Source organism: Cokeromyces recurvatus, assembly GCF_025118155.1.
Source record: "Cokeromyces recurvatus strain NRRL 2243 chromosome Unknown BX663scaffold_3, whole genome shotgun sequence".
Lineage (NCBI taxonomy): Eukaryota > Fungi > Mucoromycota > Mucoromycetes > Mucorales > Mucoraceae > Cokeromyces > Cokeromyces recurvatus.
In genome coordinates this window covers 270,982-289,400 of record NW_026251389.1, presented here as the reverse complement: position 1 = coordinate 289,400, position 18,419 = coordinate 270,982, and the positions used below count along the sequence as shown (strand labels likewise).

At 28.6% G+C, this 18,419-nt stretch overlaps 6 protein-coding genes and 1 non-coding gene across 7 annotated transcripts; 5 read left to right on the top strand and 2 right to left on the bottom strand.

Annotated features, from left to right (window-relative positions):
- The first annotated feature begins 15 nt into the window (after positions 1-15).
- BX663DRAFT_447828 (HRDC-like protein) lies at positions 16-747 on the top strand. Its single transcript, XM_051523705.1, has 3 exons — positions 16-186; positions 251-403; positions 507-747. Exons 1-3 carry the CDS (start codon positions 40-42, stop codon positions 663-665), a joined length of 459 nt encoding a protein of 152 aa, XP_051386362.1. The 5' UTR covers positions 16-39; the 3' UTR covers positions 666-747.
- A 37-nt stretch (positions 748-784) lies between these two features.
- Positions 785-2,940, top strand: BX663DRAFT_496212 (uncharacterized protein). Its single transcript, XM_051525743.1, has 6 exons — positions 785-885; positions 941-1,036; positions 1,147-1,224; positions 1,303-1,701; positions 1,757-2,759; positions 2,815-2,940. The coding sequence occupies exons 1-5, from the start codon at positions 790-792 to the stop codon at positions 2,546-2,548; spliced, it is 1,461 nt and encodes a 486-aa protein (XP_051386361.1). The 5' UTR covers positions 785-789; the 3' UTR covers positions 2,549-2,759; positions 2,815-2,940.
- Positions 2,886-8,341, bottom strand: BX663DRAFT_540159 (galactose mutarotase-like domain-containing protein). Its single transcript, XM_051530742.1, has 29 exons — positions 8,085-8,341; positions 7,990-8,004; positions 7,725-7,929; positions 7,456-7,663; positions 6,954-7,374; positions 6,870-6,889; positions 6,746-6,755; positions 6,639-6,673; positions 6,483-6,547; positions 6,243-6,405; positions 6,137-6,175; positions 6,006-6,059; positions 5,853-5,919; positions 5,693-5,788; positions 5,483-5,625; positions 5,297-5,405; positions 4,990-5,224; positions 4,816-4,902; positions 4,617-4,722; positions 4,490-4,547; positions 4,407-4,431; positions 4,290-4,345; positions 4,066-4,218; positions 3,963-3,998; positions 3,831-3,908; positions 3,619-3,769; positions 3,451-3,553; positions 3,199-3,381; positions 2,886-3,123 (listed from the first exon to the last, which is right to left on the bottom strand). The coding sequence occupies exons 1-29, from the start codon at positions 8,310-8,312 to the stop codon at positions 2,985-2,987; spliced, it is 3,288 nt and encodes a 1,095-aa protein (XP_051386360.1). The 5' UTR covers positions 8,313-8,341; the 3' UTR covers positions 2,886-2,984.
- Positions 8,342-10,045: 1,704 nt separating this feature from the next.
- On the top strand, positions 10,046-11,930 carry BX663DRAFT_427245 (uncharacterized protein; the record flags this gene model as incomplete). Its single annotated transcript, XM_051522606.1, has 7 exons — positions 10,046-10,111; positions 10,257-10,442; positions 10,565-10,627; positions 10,683-11,300; positions 11,364-11,493; positions 11,602-11,661; positions 11,722-11,930. 7 exons carry the CDS (start codon positions 10,046-10,048, stop codon positions 11,928-11,930), a joined length of 1,332 nt encoding a protein of 443 aa, XP_051386359.1.
- Positions 11,931-12,017: 87 nt separating this feature from the next.
- On the bottom strand, positions 12,018-13,347 carry BX663DRAFT_191052 (uncharacterized protein). The gene is made up of 3 exons (XM_051521710.1): positions 13,120-13,347; positions 12,682-13,061; positions 12,018-12,605 (listed from the first exon to the last, which is right to left on the bottom strand). Exons 1-3 carry the CDS (start codon positions 13,157-13,159, stop codon positions 12,105-12,107), a joined length of 921 nt encoding a protein of 306 aa, XP_051386358.1. The 5' UTR covers positions 13,160-13,347; the 3' UTR covers positions 12,018-12,104.
- Positions 13,348-14,791: 1,444 nt separating this feature from the next.
- Positions 14,792-14,874, top strand: BX663DRAFT_t29. The gene has a single exon. It is a non-coding gene; the product is annotated as a tRNA-Leu (tRNA).
- A 1,196-nt stretch (positions 14,875-16,070) lies between these two features.
- Positions 16,071-17,741, top strand: BX663DRAFT_548559 (general substrate transporter; the record flags this gene model as incomplete). The annotated part of the gene is made up of 3 exons (XM_051531087.1): positions 16,071-16,154; positions 16,237-16,989; positions 17,082-17,741. The coding sequence occupies 3 exons, from the start codon at positions 16,071-16,073 to the stop codon at positions 17,739-17,741; spliced, it is 1,497 nt and encodes a 498-aa protein (XP_051386357.1).
- Positions 17,742-18,419: the final 678 nt, after the last annotated feature.

Here is an 18,419-nt window from a genome sequence, read left to right as displayed (position 1 = left end):
TTCCCTTTTTTTTTTCCTAATTTTTTATTATAATCTAACATGCAAATCAAATCAGTAAGATCAGCATTAATAACTAATTACGAAGTATTAAGACTTTTAGAAGAATGTCAAGAAGCACAAATGCGAGATCAAAAATTAGATCCTACGATAGAATATCCTGAACATTTACGAACAATTCAATATGAAGTAAATAAGATCTTGATTTTTTTTTTTTTTTTTTTTTTTTTTACTAATAATATCTAAAAAAAAGTTAACAGAATATTTAAGGCAATCACCAGTAAATACACAGACACCGGATCAGATATCGAATTTTTTACAAGCATTATCTAAATATGACTTGACAAAAGCAGAAAAATTACAAATCTTAAACCTTCGACCAAAAAGTACAGTTGAAATATACTTGGTAAGCTCTAAAAAAAAGAAAAAGATTAAAGAAGAGGATTTATGCTTGGATTTACTAAAAATTGCCCCTTTTGTCAAAACAAAAAAAAAAAAAAAAAAAAAAGATTATTGAAGAATGTGAGGAACGTTTTAGTGAAGAAGATTTAGAGGATATGATTAACTGTGTTGTTACAACATTACCTAGAGATGATGATTATGTAGAAGAAGAGGAACAACAAGAGGAACAACAAGAGGAAGATGCAATGGAGGAAGAGGAATATTGATAGTCTATTTAATGTACAACGTGACACACCTTATCTTTTTTTTTCTTTTGTAAAATAAAAAGCCCTCCTACATTTCCCTTTTTTTCTTTTTTTTTTTTTTTTTTTTGTTCCAAATAATAAAAGTATGGAACCATTATCTTCTCAGCTTAAAGGACCAAAGAGACAAGAGACATTAGGACCCACTTCTCCTATTCAAGATTGGGAAGTAGAAAGAGCCAATGTAATAAAATAATATTTCAAAAAAAAAAGTGAAAAGGAAACTAAGCATGTATTAGCTTTTAATTGAATTAAACAAAAGCAATGAAAAGGCTAATCGCTTAGAAAAAGAATTAAAAAAATACCAAGAAACACATGAAAGAAATACCTCTAGTGTAAAAAAAAAAAAAAAAAAAAAAAAAAAAAAAAAAAAAAAAAAAAAAGTATATCTCTTAAAAAAAATGTTTGCTTTTTCAATTTAACAATAATTATTATAAATACTTAGTTACTTCGAGAAGTAAAATTGAAAGAAAGCTATATGGAAAAGAAATTAAAAGAAGTTGAGGAACAGCTTATGGCTGAAGTATGAATTTTCCTTGTTATATATACATATATACATATATACATATTATATATAGTTATTGATATCTATTTATTATAGTTGGTCGAACTACAATATAAATTAGATGAAGAAAGACATGGTCAGCAAAAGGAAATACAAAATTTGAAAAAACAACATGAATTGGATTTGGAAGCGGAAAACAAAAAATATCAGAGAAGGTTAATTAGCCTTCAAGAAAGATTGAGTGCCAAAGATAAAGAGTATGCGGAATTATTTGATGAAAAAGAAAACTTGTTACAGCAGAATCGTTCTCGGGAAATACAGGATACAGATGATGACGATGAAAAGTCTTTCAAATCAGAATCTGTTAAACAGAAAGAACTTCAACGATTATTACTAACAAATAATAGTAATAATAATAATAATACTGACAAAAAAAAGAGTACTGCAACAGAAGAGAGGGATACATTGTCAAATATTGAAAATTCTATAAAGGAGGTATTGTATACTTATAGAATGATAAATATAATGTAGTAACATATCATGAAAAAAGTCTAAAAACGAAATAGAGGTGACTGATCTTCATACATATTCAAAAAATATTCAAGAAGAAAAGTTTCAAATAGATGAGTTACTTATAAAGGAGTTTACAGAAAAAGAAGAAAAGGAGTATATTGAGCATATTAAGGGATTAGAGAAAGAATTAGTATTGATGCAAAAAGAACTACAAGCACATAAGAAGCGTCTAGAACATACATTATCAAGTCATGATGCATATATCAGGGAGTTAACTGAGAAGTTTATGTTGGAAGCACAACGATCTGAAATGACCAATCAAGCACAACTTCAGAACCTTCAATCTGAACATACTGAAATGATGCATGAGATACGAGAGCAGCATGAAACAGAAAGAGAAGTGTGGCAAATTCAACACACAACTCTTATTGATGAAATGCGTCGAACTTTGATATTTGAAAAAGAGGATGCATTGAGTGAGCTTAATAAAGAATGGAAGGAAAGAATAAAAGACCTAAAGGCATCCATGTCCAAAGATTCTATGCAAATTCAAGCTCACTGGGAGGCAAAATTAAATGAGGTAAAATCAAAATCAGTCTCACAAATATCTCGACTTCAAGGTGAAATGGAAGTTATTAAGGATCGCTTAGGTCATGAAATTCAAAGACGTAAGCGATATCAATCCAATTTAGATGAAGTTACAGAAATGAATAAGTTGATAGATGGTAAACTGAGAAAGTACCAAAGCAAATATAATGAATTATTTAAGCAACGGGCTATATATGAGAAAGAAACTATGATGGTAACAAAATTAAATATTACAAAATAGATCTTCTGTTATAACTATATATATAAATATTTACATGTATTAGTTAAAACAACAACATAAAGCTTCGTATAAATTGGCTGTGGATCTTTTAGTCATTATATCACCTTCCACTGTTGTAGATTCTCAACTGAACTTGCTAGATATAATGCAAATACTTATTCATCATATATCTATTATGAGTATGCTTACTGAACCAGAATATCAGTATCAAGTATAGTAACACCCAAAGTTTAACTTTGTTAAATACTCATCTTTTATTAATTTAGGAGTCAAATTTTTATACTGAAAGTATACCTACTTTTAGTCTTTAAATGAAAGATCAAGTTTATTTTGCTCTAAATATAAAGAATACCCTGTATGTGTGTGTGTGTATGTGTTCTTTTTTTTTTTTTATTAATGTATATGTATAATATTCATTCATTTCGATTTAAAAAATTTAATTCAAATCCACTTTGAGTGTCATGATTTGAAAAGCTTTAAGTGTTATATTATAACCATTATTTTCTTTTTTTAATACTTGACCAAGGTTATCTTCCAATACATTTGAAATTTGAATACGTTTAATATCCAGGTAACTGATATAAAACGAAGAAGTTAGTAAGGTGTATATTTAAGAGGAAAGAAAAAAAAAAGAAATGTCATTATTTTACCTTTTCAAAACAGCACTACTTTTGCCACCATAAGCCTCATAGATACGTAAAATAATCTGTTTACCCTCACCATTATCATCTTCTGAAAACTTGATAGTGTCAATAATTATTTGATTATTAGGTTCAATAGTAAACAGAGATGGAACAAGTGTACCCCTTTGAAGTGTATGTCCTTTTGCAAGACTAATAAATTATATATATATATATATATGTTATTTTATGATTATTAGAACGTCAGCGTATCGTACTCACCGGATTGACAGAGGTACGTTAAATTCTAATGCTGATTGCATGACTCTAGAAGACGCGTAGCATCCTTGGTGAGGATATATAGCATATTTGAATTTATGTTGACCTATTTGGCAAAAAAAAAAAATAGGTTATTTGTAAGAAAAAATAAATAAATCTTTGCAAAATTACCCATATCTGCAGTCTCATCAGGACCCTTGGGTGAACGCAATAATGAAAGGCGTTGTGTATTTCCATGAGTTGAATAACCGTATTTACAATCATTTATCAAAGCAATACCATAGTTAGACTCTGATAAATCAGCAAACTTATGTCCACAAACCTTTTTTTTTTCATTATCATATTAAATGGTGTTAAAAAATAAATTAAATATTTTCATTTACCTCAAATTTTGCAGATTCGATCGTGGTATTGTAATGTGTGGGTCTTCTAACAACGCCATATTGAATATCATATGTAGCCTATTTAAATATCAAATCAATACTTTTTTTCTTTCTTTTTTTTTTTAGGATTACATAATCAGTAACAATATCCCAATTAAATTCAACTTTCTATATGAGTAAAATAAATATGTTAATTTTCAATTTTTCTTCAAAATTATGTATTTTTTTTTATTACCAAGCACTGATGGCTTTCATGCCAATCAACAAAGCTTTCAAACTCAAGTCGTTCACTTACGCATGTAAGACTGATTGTTTGTTCTATGTGACTAATATCTGATATTTTATGATTAAAATAAAGTTCTGCCTTAAGAGGACCATCTGAAATAATCTGTATAAATTGATTTATAAGCCAAGTATATTTTATATACATTTATATGTCTATCTAGCATGACTACTTGCCTTTAATGTATTTTGGCTTTCTAACTCAACATATTTTTGAAGATGATAGATTTCAACTATTTTTTTTTTTTTTTTGTAAGAAAATAAACTTTCTAGCTATTAAAGTAAATCACTCACTATCCCATGCATCCCAGTAAGTAGGCTAAAGATAATACAAATTAATTAAGTATACATTTGGATATACATCACACATTTCTTACCACATCCTCATAAAGCTGTAAGATATTTCCTCTAGAATCTTTGGAAATAAGGTTGCCTCTATATTCATATATATTTTAATCGTATCGATCTTTTTTTTTTCTTTTCTAATGTATGCATATATATTACCTTGTTGAATTTTTATCAATGAGTTCAATAAGCTGTCCATTAGGATTGAAAGTTGCTTTAAGGTTCATATTCTCTAATACAAAGTGATTATGTTCGGTCTTGTAGGCTATATATCAGATTCACATATATTTAAATATATTAGTAACATACCCCAGTTCTTTTTATAAAAAAAAAAAAAAAAAAAAAAAAAAAAGAATACCTTGAGCTGCCTTTTCTGGAGGAACTATATGAAAATTTTCAGCTGAAGCGACATAATTAGAAGCTCCAAGACCTGGGACATTTTTAACTATATTTTTTCACCACAAAAAAAAGGGGGGAGGAGAGGAAGAGGTTATTTATGATAAAATAATTAAATATATATTATTTTCTTTACCTATAAGGTACTCATAGTTTTCTTTCCATTGTTGATTCATCCATTTTGTATTTTTCTCGGGGGAAATAATGACTTCAGTACGAGACCAAGGAAGCGTGTTAAAAGCAATGATACTTTGATGATCTTGACTATTCTCTTTTGTGCTAGAGAAACATTCTTTTGTGCTTTCATCAATAATGAAAGACTGAGATGCATAGCGGAGTAATGAGCAGCTTGAAATTACTTCACGATGGAACTTGGTTAATAAAATAAATGTTAAATTAAGAGAATAGCATATATTTCCTCTTTTTTTTTTCCTGTATTATACCTTGTGAACATCTACATAAGCCAAGTTAATAGCAGAACCTGGTAAACAATCATGAAACTGATTAAGACATATAAGTTTCCATAAATGAGTGATTTGCTTAACAGGGTAACTATATAGTGCAAATAAGTCCAGATTCATATATACTTTACAAAAAGTATCAAAGTTATTCTATTCTATTACTCTTACCTGTAGTCACTATTTATTTTATTGGATAAAACTTTTGCTATTGTAGCAAGTATTTCTACATCTCTAATGATGACTTCACTTTTACGGTTACCTTTTTTAACAAGTGCTTGTGAGGTATAAGTGCCACGATGGAATTCCAAATACTAATAATGTATATCTTTCATGTTTACTTTTATTTTACATATATTTCAAAGGTGCAATAAAACTTACCAACTCCCCTTTATAGGACTGTAATCGATTAGAATTTTTCTCAAGACTAATAAAGAATTCAGTAGCACTCCCAGGTTTGACGATAGGTAAACCATCCTTTATACAAGTTTTGAATTTATTTAAACTATTGACATATTTACATTCATCATATATAATTTACCACATTATGCATCCTTTTTAATCTTTCTAACATTTCTGGAGTAGGGCCTCCGCCACCATCACCATGTCTATAAATAAGTATTTATATAAATAAATAAATATATATATATATATTTTAGTCTATATACAAAGTTTAAAAGATCAATATTATTACCCATAAACAAGTAAACTTTCATTTGAGTATTCAAGATCATGATGATTTCGAGAACTAATTATAAAAAAAAAAGGAGTTATATGTTCTGCATCATATATATATATCTATCTATGTATGTATGTATAAAATACCATTTATAAAGCTCACTAGGAGTTACAGAAGCAGTATACCTTATTAAGATAAAAATTATATTAATTTCATTTTGCTTTTCTTTTTTGTTTTCATTCTTTATATTACGTTTCTGCAGGTGTCAAGTGAGCTAAAATACGAGAATCATCAATCCCTGTCCACCAAAATGTTGATAAAGGAAACTTATTTATATTATTCCATGAAAGCTTTTGAGTAAAGAAATAATCGCATCCAGAAGATTTAAGTATTTGAGGAAGTTGTGCCGAATATCCTATTGACAAAAAAAAAAAAAAAAAAAACTATGAATTTGTCATATATATATATATATATTTTTATCTATTATATTACCAAATGAATCAGGTAGCCAAAACACTCTAGTTCTTTTTCCAAAGTTTTTCTCATAAAACTGCTGCCTTTATTATATATTTAAAAAAGTAGGAGTTTTTTTTTTTTTTTGTTTTATGAACAAACTTCCGATAGTAATATCCTATAATGATAACTTACCCTAAAAGCATTTGTCGACATAAGGATTCCCCCGACTAAAAATAGGTTCAATATAATATAAGATTATAACAACGAAACTAGTAATAATTATACATATTGTTACTTACAGGCATATTTGTATCTATTATTTATAAAAAAAAAAAAAAAAAAAAAAAAAAAAAAAAAAAAAAAAAAGTTATTATATAAAATAAATAAATGAAATACATGTATATATAATGCAATAAGGCTTATGTACCATGTTCAACCCAGCTCTATAATATGTAAATAATGTCTATTAGCGTATGTACTGATGTATTTATAATTAGAATACTTTACTCCACCAATAATTTCCCATTGACCAGTTTTTTCGGCCTTTTGGATCCTCTCGAAAAGAACTGGGTAAAGCTCTTTAAGCCATTCATATTGTTGTACTTGAGAACCAGTAAAAACATAATGAGGATAAGAGTCCATTAGCATAAGCTGGCTTGACCATGATCTTGCAATCTTTCGTTTTGTTTCATCATAAGGCCAAAGCCATGCCGTATCAATATGACAATTACCAACAGCTGTGATTTGATGTTGACTAGTTCCAGTTCCATTTTGAGCACAAAGGAATGTATGAGTTAACTGTAAACAGTCTTCAATTGCCTTCTCATCATCTCCAATATAATTATTAATCACTTCATTTAAAGTCCATAAAGCTTGTCGGGAACGAGAGGAATTCTGATCTGTATCATAAGCAATACCACGAATTACGCTAATATATATATATATATATATATATAATTGAATCAGAAATTAATTATTATTATCTTGTTATTAACATGTATCTTTTTACATCAAGTCATGGTAAAGAGCTTGAATAGCTTTGTTAGGCACAACAAGATCAGCAGTTGTAAGATTAAAATAGCGATCTGGATCAGCAACCATTGCATCGTTTGCACCAACACCAAACATACCATTGCATGCAGCTTCAATATAAAATTCGTATTTTTCTTCTGATTTAGCATACTTTGAAATAATAAACTCGTGACGTGCTTGATCAGCTTACATAGTTTAATGTTTATTATATTAGTGAAATAGATATCTATTACTATATTAACTTACTTCCTCCTGTAAGACCTTGTAAAGGGACTCCATCTGTGCTCCATACTAAGCCTTCACACCCCATATCCCACTGAAGTATGACTTCTTTACTGTCCATTTCTTTAGGAATTAGTATAGAAATATGAAACCAATGGGTTGACCAACTAGGTCCAAAACTATGATCTACTCCTATATTGAAATCTTGAAACTTTTGTGTAACTGCTTCCTATAAATCAACAAAATTAATGCAGCTCATCTTTAGTGGTATGTATTTCATTTACTTTACTTTAAACGGTATGCGCTATTATATGTAGAAATAATAAAGAAAGTATTAAGAATAAGTAAGATGTGGTATTGTTTTGTTCTTATTCGTATCTATACCTTTAAATCGGGTACACTATACACTTTGAGATTTACATAAGGGGGGCCACCTTGTCTTGCAAGCCAAAATTTAGTTTGAATGCCCATACCATAAAACTGGCCGCCACTAGCTAAAAAGTTATTGACACGAGACTGAGTGATATTCTTAGGTACTCGTGGTGCATTATCTAATGAAGGTCTTAAGCTGTTATCAGCGTGATGACTATGTCGATGACCGTAAATTGTCATTTTAAAAAAATAAAAAAAAAAAATAAAAATGAAAATAAAATAAAATAAAAGAGTTGCCATAATGCTAACCCACGTTTTCTGTATATTTATCATAATAGAAGTTGTCACATGATGATACATGCTCACACGCTCGTTATCATTACTTTTTTCTTTTTATTATGCATAAACCCGCTCTTTTTTTTTTTTTGAAAATAATAATAATAATAATTTAGTAATTACAAAAAATCAAATTGAATTAAAACAAAACACACACAAATTGAAAAGCCTTGGTTCAAGTGTGAGATGGGGAGGAAAATATGAGAGTTTTTTTATCCTATTAGTACTCATTTGCAAGGCTTTAATAAAGATTTGCTAGAAAATCATTACAAATGTATGGATGGCACATAAACTTGAAAAAATAATAATAATAAACTCGCAATATTTAATGTCTTTTTATTTTTAACGAGGAAGAATTTGTCAATTAAGAATTTCTTCAATTATATGATTTCCTTCCAAGATTGCTGGATTAGGCTTTATGAGCTAAAGGAGTATCATGAATTCTAAAGATCGAAAGGCTGGTTTTATTGAAGTTAAAATATTCGGCAATTGGACGAATTATAAAAAATAAAAATAAAAAAAAAGTAAGGGGAATTTAATTGAACTTGCTTTGCATTCGTGAGTAATAAACGTTTATAATAATTGCTATTATTGTCGTATTAGTTATTTTGAAGAAAGGAAAGCATATTATTTATGCACAAATAGTCCATGATGTAAGCGTGTTTTAGAGGTGGTAAAGGATTATTGCCTCAATTCCAATTGGATTCTTGTAAGATGTCTTGGTGTTATATCTTAGAAGATAATGTTGTCATTATATCTTCTTTTATATGTGATTAGACAGATATGAACAGTGTTTTTTTTCAGTATTAAAAAAAAAGGGGTACAAGTTTGTATGATAGTATTTCTATTCAAAATGTAGGTAAATATATTATCATCTACATCATAGAAGATTATACTTTAGAAACAAAAACTACATCTACCAAAAATTATAGTGAATATTAGCCATAATAAATACAACTAACAACAACTAAATCTCTTACATAAACAGATCAGATCTTAGAAATATGGGTGGGGCTTTTATCAACTGCAATTTTTGGTTGACAATAGATCCTTTAATTGAAAACAAAGAGGGGGACATTCAGAAGAACAGAAAGAGTTTTCAATTTGGGATACTTTTATTCTTTGATTAGTTGACATCAGTCTTTTATTATACTTTTTTTGTAGATTATGACAACAGATTTAATTTGAAAAGATTTCATTCCTATATTTGTGCTTCTTTGGTACATTTGTTTTATTTATTTTTTCTGTAAATTAGCTAGTCACATTCATCCTACTTTTGTTGAATGAATGGTAAGAGTGTGGATGATAAAAAGTGTAGATAATTGGTGGATAAAATAGAATAATATTTATCCAAACATGAAGCTTTATTTGTAGTGTAACGCATGAAGATCTTTTTATTTTATTTTGCTACTGTAATAAAGTAAATTCATATGCTACGATTCAAAGTTTACATGATCTTTAACTTTATTATATTTATAACTTTTATGCATGACATATATACTTTTTTTTTTTTTTTGAAGTACATAAAAATGTTGTTGTTGTGTGACTACTAATAGTGTCTATTATTTATTAAGGAATTAAAAAAAAATAAATAAATTAAATTAAACTCTCTTCTTTTGTCTTCTTATAAATAAAGCATGTTAACAAATTCAAGCCAATTACTAAAAGACAGTGAACCAATATCAGTATTAAATCATACAAACGTAAATAAGCTTTTTTTTTCTTCCTTTCTTTCTTGTTTGTTTGGATTTTTTTTAAAACAAACCAAAAATAACAACAATAAATAATGATAATAATAATAATAATAATAATAATAAAGCTAAAGTTCTTTCTTTTCTCTTATTATAGTCAAGACCAACTCAAGATAGCGATATGTTAAGTGGAAGACTAAATCGTGTGATATTGAGTGAAGATGAAGAAGATAATAATATAAAATATGCTTCTGATGATGATAATGATAATGATAATGATGACGATGAACCCATTACTGAACCCATGTCTGTAGAAGCATTACAATTACTTCAAACAGAAAAAGTGTTAAAATCAGGTTATTTATTGAAAAAGGGAGAAAAAAGAAGAGTAATGTATTATTATTATCCACAGTTATAATATAATTATTTAAACTTTTTTTTCTTAAAAAAAAAAAAAAAAAAAAGACATGGAAAAAACGTTGGTTTGTGCTGAGATCTACTAAATTGGCAATGTATAAAGATAAAAAGGTAAATAAAAACTAGATTCTTATAGTAGGAATACATGTTAAAATAATGTCTATAGGAATATAAATTATTAAGAATTATTGATTTACATGAAATACACAAAGTAGTCCAAGTGACTTCTAAACATAAATACAAATACGTTTTCGCCTTTGTTACTGCTAAAAGAATGTATTATTTACAGGCTAATGATCAAAATGAAATGGAAGAATGGATTATTTTATTAAATCAAGCTAAACAAGAACTAAGGCTTTATGATGCAGATGATGATATTAGCTTAATAGATCGTGATCAAGAATTTGCTAGCGATATTATCACATCATATAACACAAATCATTTTACTACTCCTACTACTATGGGTAACAATGGACCCTATGATAATCTTTCTACTTCCTTACAACATGATACAAATCCTATGAAACCGCTTCATATTCCGGGGGAAAAGAGTCAAACAAATGATCAAATGACTTCATCAAAATCATTATCTGAATATGTTTTAGGTCATTCATATCCTCTGTCACCTTCTTCAGATCAGAATGCTCAACTACATGCTATTGAAGGCGTTATTAGTTCAGAAGATGATGAAGAATACAGTGCAGATAGAGCCAAGATACAATCAGAAGAAAATAGAAGCAAAGTCCTTATTGAAGGCTATCTTTTAAAATTAGGGCGTAATAAGGTAATATAAATAATGATAATTAGTGTATGAACATATATTTATATATACTTACTTACTATTTAGGGCTGGAGAAAACGGTGGTTTGTGCTACGAACTGATACTTTAGCATATTATGAAGATGATAAAGAATATGCACCACATAGAATCATCCCTTTGCATCACATTATTGATTCATTAGAGATTGATCCTGTCAGTAAGAGTAAACAAAATTGTTTTAAAATCATTATTCCTAAGAGAAGCTACATTCTTTGTGCTCCTACGGAAACCAATTTAGATGCATGGTTAAATGCACTGGTTGTAGCTATTCGACGAGCTAAAAAAATCACTAAAGATGATGATGCATCTTTCAAAAAACCTAATAGTCCTATTATGCCACAAAGTCCTACTTTTTATTATCCTAATCAAAACTTGGATTCATCAGATCAAAGTCATCTTCATAACTTTCTTCAAACAAATTCAAATAATTCTTCTACAGATTCATTTGAGAATATAAGTCATTTATCAGGCGTGAGTGGGGCTGGTGGAATTGGAGGCGCAGGCGGTGCTTTAGGTGGTGCACCCTTATCATCTAATCATACTATTTTACAATTACATTCAAGAGCCTCAGAGAGATTAGGTCGTGCAAATTAATTTAATATTTGATATCCCCCCCTTCCTTATAAGTTTAATTTTTATTTAATGATAATAGCATGTATATGTATTTACTTTTGTGTTGTATAGTTATAACGAAAATTTTATTAAAGTTTACTATTATTGCTTATATTATAACTATCGTCTTCTTCCTTTTCTTCTTTTTTTTTTTCTTTAGGAGACATGCAAGACAGGACATTTTGGCATAAACTTTTCAGGACCAAGTTCTTCAACACGATAACCATTAGAGTAAATATGTGGCTTGTATATAAAATAATGAGGAACATATCTCCCTTTTTCATTTGCATGAAAAGGTGTTCTCAAGTCGTATATATCTCTTGGAAGACACAAATAACGTATAAAAATAGCTCGTAAAGATATGGATATATTAAATATAAATCGCATAAAAATTGAGGCAGACTGAATACCAAATGCTTTACATTCACTTTCCTCTAATAAACATGGCAAAATCTTGTACAGAAGAGGCAACATAAAGCTAGGAAGTCTGCTTCCTAAAAGTTGAATAGTCGGGACTGCACAACGCCAATTGTTTGGATGATAACTAACTAATTTTACAACATATTCCCTTTGGACTTTGTACCATTCATCTAGCGTATCTGGTATGTTTTTTATTTTCATCTTTGTCCCAATTTCATGCCAAACTTTAAAGATTGCCTAAAGAAAAAAAAAGTGGAAAGAGAGAGAGAGAAAGCTTTAGATTTATATATAATATACTAATAGTTTGCTTTACATTGATTTCTCGAATATCTAGTTTACGCCATTCCCAACTATTAATCCAACGTATAGGCTCTACTACAAATAAAACTAATGTATAAAGATAATCTTCATCTGAAATAGGATATTTGCCATGAATTTCATTCAATCTATCAATAGCCGCTTCTCTTCTTTCATATTGTTTAATGACTTCTCTTTCTGTGATATGTGGATTACGACGTAGTTCATTTTGAATACGAGGATAAGGATCAATCATTTCTGATAAAATTAACTCTGTGTCTTCAGCTCGACGAGGACATCTATCCAAAAATTCTCTTGTGGAAACAAGGAGTTTACTGACGGATGGCATAGAAAACGGCTTAAAAAGAGCAAATTCAAGCGAACATCTAGCAAATACTAATATAAATTATATTTATGTTTAGTATATATTGAGGAGAGTTTTCTTTTTTTTTACATGGAAATTCTTTGCGAAATATGTTGCTATAAATTTCCATTGCAATATCATGATTTTCAAGTATAATATTAGGATCAGGATATTTTTTGATAATACTATTTACTGCTTGATAACGATGAAAGCGTACATAACATAAATAAAAAATAAAAGAACTATTGGTGCTATAAGCGTACTATGTTCAAATATTAAAATTTGAAGAAACATGATTTTTTTTTTCCTCAATAAAATGAAAGAAAAAAAAAAGAAATTAAAAGAGATTATTATTGACAAAATAAAAATACTTGTAACTTTTACCCCTTAAACTTTAAAAACAACTTTTTTCTTTTCTAAACAACTCTATAATGCGTGGTGCTCATCAACTTACTTTGTAAACAAACAAGTATCATATAACGCTATTATTTTCCTTATCTCTTTTTTTTTTTTTTCAAGTCATATACTCGAAAGGGAATGACAAAAATAATAACCTTTAAGGAGAAGTTAAAAATAATAATAATAGTCTCTCACTAATATTAAAATAAAATTTATAAACGAATAGGTTGAAAAAAATTTTTAGTAAAATAACTGTAGAATTTATTTGATAAAGAAAAAAAACACACTGCAAACTTAATATACATATTTTTTTTATGCAACCATAAATAACGACTTGTGGCATATCGAATAACATTATATCCATAATACTTTAATATGTTGCTACTACTATCTTAATCGATACAGCTATTCATATTATAAGCTGATATGTTTGTCATAGTTTGCTATGAGACATTTATTTATATAAATGTTAACCATTTAGAAACTATCTCTATTTTGTAGTATAAATAATGAAATATTTTATTTACTATTTGAAGCTAATTGATGCTGTTATGTATACAAACATTTTTTTTTAGCTAAAAAATAATATAAGATAAAAAGGCGTATATCAGTTAGCATGTTGTTGGCTCGTCAAGTTTAAGAAATGGAATAATACAAAATGCAGCATTTTTTAAAAAGGACTTACTACAAAAAAGGAAGCAACAAGGGCAGTATAGAATCCGAATCGAACTGTCACGTAACCTTACTTTTTTTTTTTTTTACTTGCATTTAGATTACATACTACTTGCAAATTCCTGAAAAAATGTTAAGATAAATTATTTATTCAAAGGCAAATTTAGAAAAAAAAAAAATAAAAGTTCCGTGCCGGAGTAGATGGCGAAATAATGGGCGTCTTTAGGACTTTCCGACGATCTGATTGGCTAAAATTTTTACGAATAACTTATATAAAATATACAGAAGTGCAAAAATGTCGAGTCTGATAATACTTATGAAGATGTACCATTAGAAGTAGATGTTCGTCTAAGGAAAGAAGCCAAGCGGAAAATGAAATTCAAGCCCATTACCAATAACAAAAGGTTACGTAAAAACAGGGTCCAAAGTGAAACATGTTAACACGTAAAGACTTCTTTAAGGCTTTTAATATTTGTTCAAATCTTATTGGAACACGTTCATACTTAGATAATATTTTACAATATTTTATTTAGTATAAATACGATTTTGATGTGAATGAAATAAACATTATCTTTGATCTTGTCTTTTAAATAAACATCTTCTTTAAATTTTATTTTATTTTGACTTACCGGTTAACCACAGAGAGTTGAATCGGGTTTATACTTACTATTTAAATTGACAAAAAACAACTGGAGAGATGGCCGAGTTGGTCTAAGGCGTCACGTTAAGGTCGTGATCTCTTCGGAGGCGTGGGTTCAAATCCCACTCTCTTCACATTCTTTTTTCTTCATTTCATGAAGATTTTTATTTTTTGACAAAGTTAACTTTATAAAACCTTTTTTTTTTATCCTTACATAAACATATTCCGTATCATTATTTATACCGTCGTATATTGATTCTAAAGTATGTATAATATTTATACAATCAAAATTATTACTTTGTAGACGAAAGGTAAAAAGATGTCTTCATTATTTTTATTGAAATAAACTATTTAAGTGGTATGATCGTAATATTTAGTTTAACTTCAAAATAGCAATACATTGCTTATGAAAGAAGCGTGAGAAATAAGGATGTAAATTTAATATTTTTTATAGTATCACAAAGTTACGTAATATATTGGATTTATCATAAAAGTCTTTTTTTCTGAAGGGTATTGTTTGTAGCAATAACAATTAATATAAGATGATTAATAAATTAGTCATGGTCTATCTTTGGTAAACAGAAGGGCTTTCCTCTATTTTCATCAATCATGCTTAATAAAAAAGAAAAATAAGTGTTATAAAAGGAAGTCAATAAGCAATACAATAAATGATATCATTTGTTATATATTTAACAGTTCCTTTTTCTAATTTGATTGACGTTGTTATGATTTTTTTTCTTGTTAAACGTTTACTTTAAGTTTTTTTTTTTTTTTTTTTTTTTTTTTTTTTTTTTTTTTTAAATGACCCTATTTTCATATAGCAACACCTTCTTCTCTCTCCCCACAGAAATACAGTAAATAGATTGTCAAGCTTTTATTAAAATACATAGTAAAAAAAAAGGCGATAACTTCTATAATCTAGTTTTTAAAACAAAATAGGGGAGGGGAGAAGAGTAAACAAATCTATGCTGAGTTCACAATAGTCAGTACAAACTTATGCTGTTTTTAACCCTTTTTTTACCCATTTACTCCAGCGTCCCTTAACCTTGCTGTATTTCATTTCTTTTTTGAATCCTTTTTGGAGCTAAGTTGCTCAAGAATTTAAGATTTAACAAACCTTATCTTGCAAAATGTAAAAGGCGGGAAAATCGATTTAAATTCCAGCAAAAATAGAATAATGTGGGGTACGGGATCATGTATTTTATCTAAAAAAAAAAAAAAAAAAAAAATAACATGGTATAAAAAGCGAATAATGAAAAGGTCAGTTTTAATGTTTCTTTTTTTTTTTGTTTGTTTAATTTGAATCTATCATTATTTCCTTGAAAACAAAATGCTTAAATTAAAAGGGAAAGCATTATTCGCGGCATCAACATCATTAGCGGCTACAGGTTTTTTACTCTTTGGTTACGATCAGGTAAATATATATATATGTTAAGTCTCAATATGAATTATTTGAATCAAATAATAAATTATAAAATTTAAATCATTAAAATTAGGGCGTTATGTCAGGCATTGTTCCAAATAAACACTTTTTAAAACTAATGGGGGATCCAAGCTCTGCAGTTGTGGGTGCAATGGTCGCTATTTATGAGATTGGATGTATGTTTGGTGCATTAGCTACGGGAAAAGTGAGTGATAAGATCGGTCGAAGGAATACAATTCGAGTAGGTTCACTTATTCTTATTATTGGTGCCATTATTCAGACAGCAACACAAAACCTGACTATGACTATTGTCTCACGTGTTATATCTGGAGTCGGTAATGGAATGAATACTGCGACTGTCCCTGTCTATCAATCTGAAATATCTCCACCCAAATCTCGTGGTGCTCATGTCTGTTTTGAGTGTGCTTTACTTGTTCTCGGTATTGGCACTGCATACTGGTTAGAATTTGGTCTTCATTTCGTAGGTGGTGAATTTTCTTGGAGATTCCCATTGGCCTTTCAAAATTTTTTCGCAATCATTCTTATTGCCGGTACCTTTGTCTTGCCAGAAACCCCAAGATGGCTTGTAGCTCATGGAAGAGATGAAGAAGCAAAAGATATTCTAGCTCGACTTTGGACAGATGGTGATATTCATCATCCACGTTGTATCTCTGAATATCAAGAAATTAAAGATAGTGTTGAACTAGAACGTCGTGAAAATATATCCTCCTATAAAGATCTTTTTCAAAAGGGAAAGTTTAATAATCGTAAAAGAGTATTAATTGGTATGCTTAGTCAAATTATTCAACAGCTTGGTGGTATCAACGTAAGTCTATATTCAATTTTTTAATAATTGATATTAAATGCTCATCGTATCTTGTGCATATATATATATATAAATTTTAAAAAAAATACTAGGTAACTACTTATTATCTTACAGATGTAATGCTTCAAGCAGGTATGAATTATACAATGGCCATGTTAATGGCAGCTGTAGATTCTGTCATCTATTTTATTGGAGCCATGGTCCCTGTTTACCTTGTTGAAAGAATTGGAAGAAGAAAAATTATGTTATGGGGACTTTTAGCACAAACAATTACTCTTGTATGCATTGCTGGATGTCAAAAAGCGAATACAGATAGACATACAACTGCGGCTGCTAATGGTGCTGTTGCATTTACTATGCTTTATAATTTTGTATTTGGTGCTAGTTGGTTAAGTATGTCATGGCTTTATCCTGCAGAAATCTTCTCTACTGCTTTAAGAGCAAAAGGAAATTCTTTATCTACGGCAGCCAACTGGCTTGGTAACTTTATCGTAGCCATGATTACACCCGTTATGTTTGAATACATTACATTTTGGACTTATATTCTCTTCGCCTTTATGAATCTTATATTTTTCCCTATGGTCTATCTCTGGTTCCCCGAAACTAAAGGACTTTCATTAGAACAAGTTGAAACTCTATTTGCTGTAGATGGTGTTCAAGAAGATATAAAATCTGTTACTTCAGAGCATTCTTATCATAATTATGCTGATGAAGAAAAGAAAAAGGATGTTGGAAAAATTGAACAAAATTAAGAACCTATCTATCATAAAGATAAAAAAAAACAATACCAACACCAACACCAACAACAACAAAACATCTCACTTAAAAGAAAGGAGAAACTCCCTCATTTTTTTTTCTTTAATTATTATTATTATACATTCATATAGACACTATTCAAATTATAATATGTGACTCATTCATCATCATTATTAAAGACATATATATATAAATATATATACATATATTAATTTTTATTTATTACTATGTTCTACTGCTACTAATAATCAAATAATACTGTTTATTGTTTTGATAAATGTGGGGTAATTAACTCCGTTTTTACACCTCATGAAAAAAAAAAAAACGGAGCTAGGAAATTAAACTAGTAAAATTATGTAATATTTCGTCGGACCTCTTTTATTGAGTGTATGACTTAGATAAGTTTATTTAAAAAATATCAAGTTTTCATGATAAAATAAAAGTACTTTCCTTTCTGAAGAGATAAATAACAACTATTGTTAAATGTGATTTTTATAACATATTCTAGATCTAGAGTAATTGTAAGTATATAATATAAAATAATGCTACACAAAATAGTATAAACTCTGCTTAATAAATGGAAGAATAATTTAACCAATATTATCAAATCTTTTCTCATTCATGGTTCCCATCCATCAAATATAAATATTTACCCTTTAAAATGAGAGGGAAGG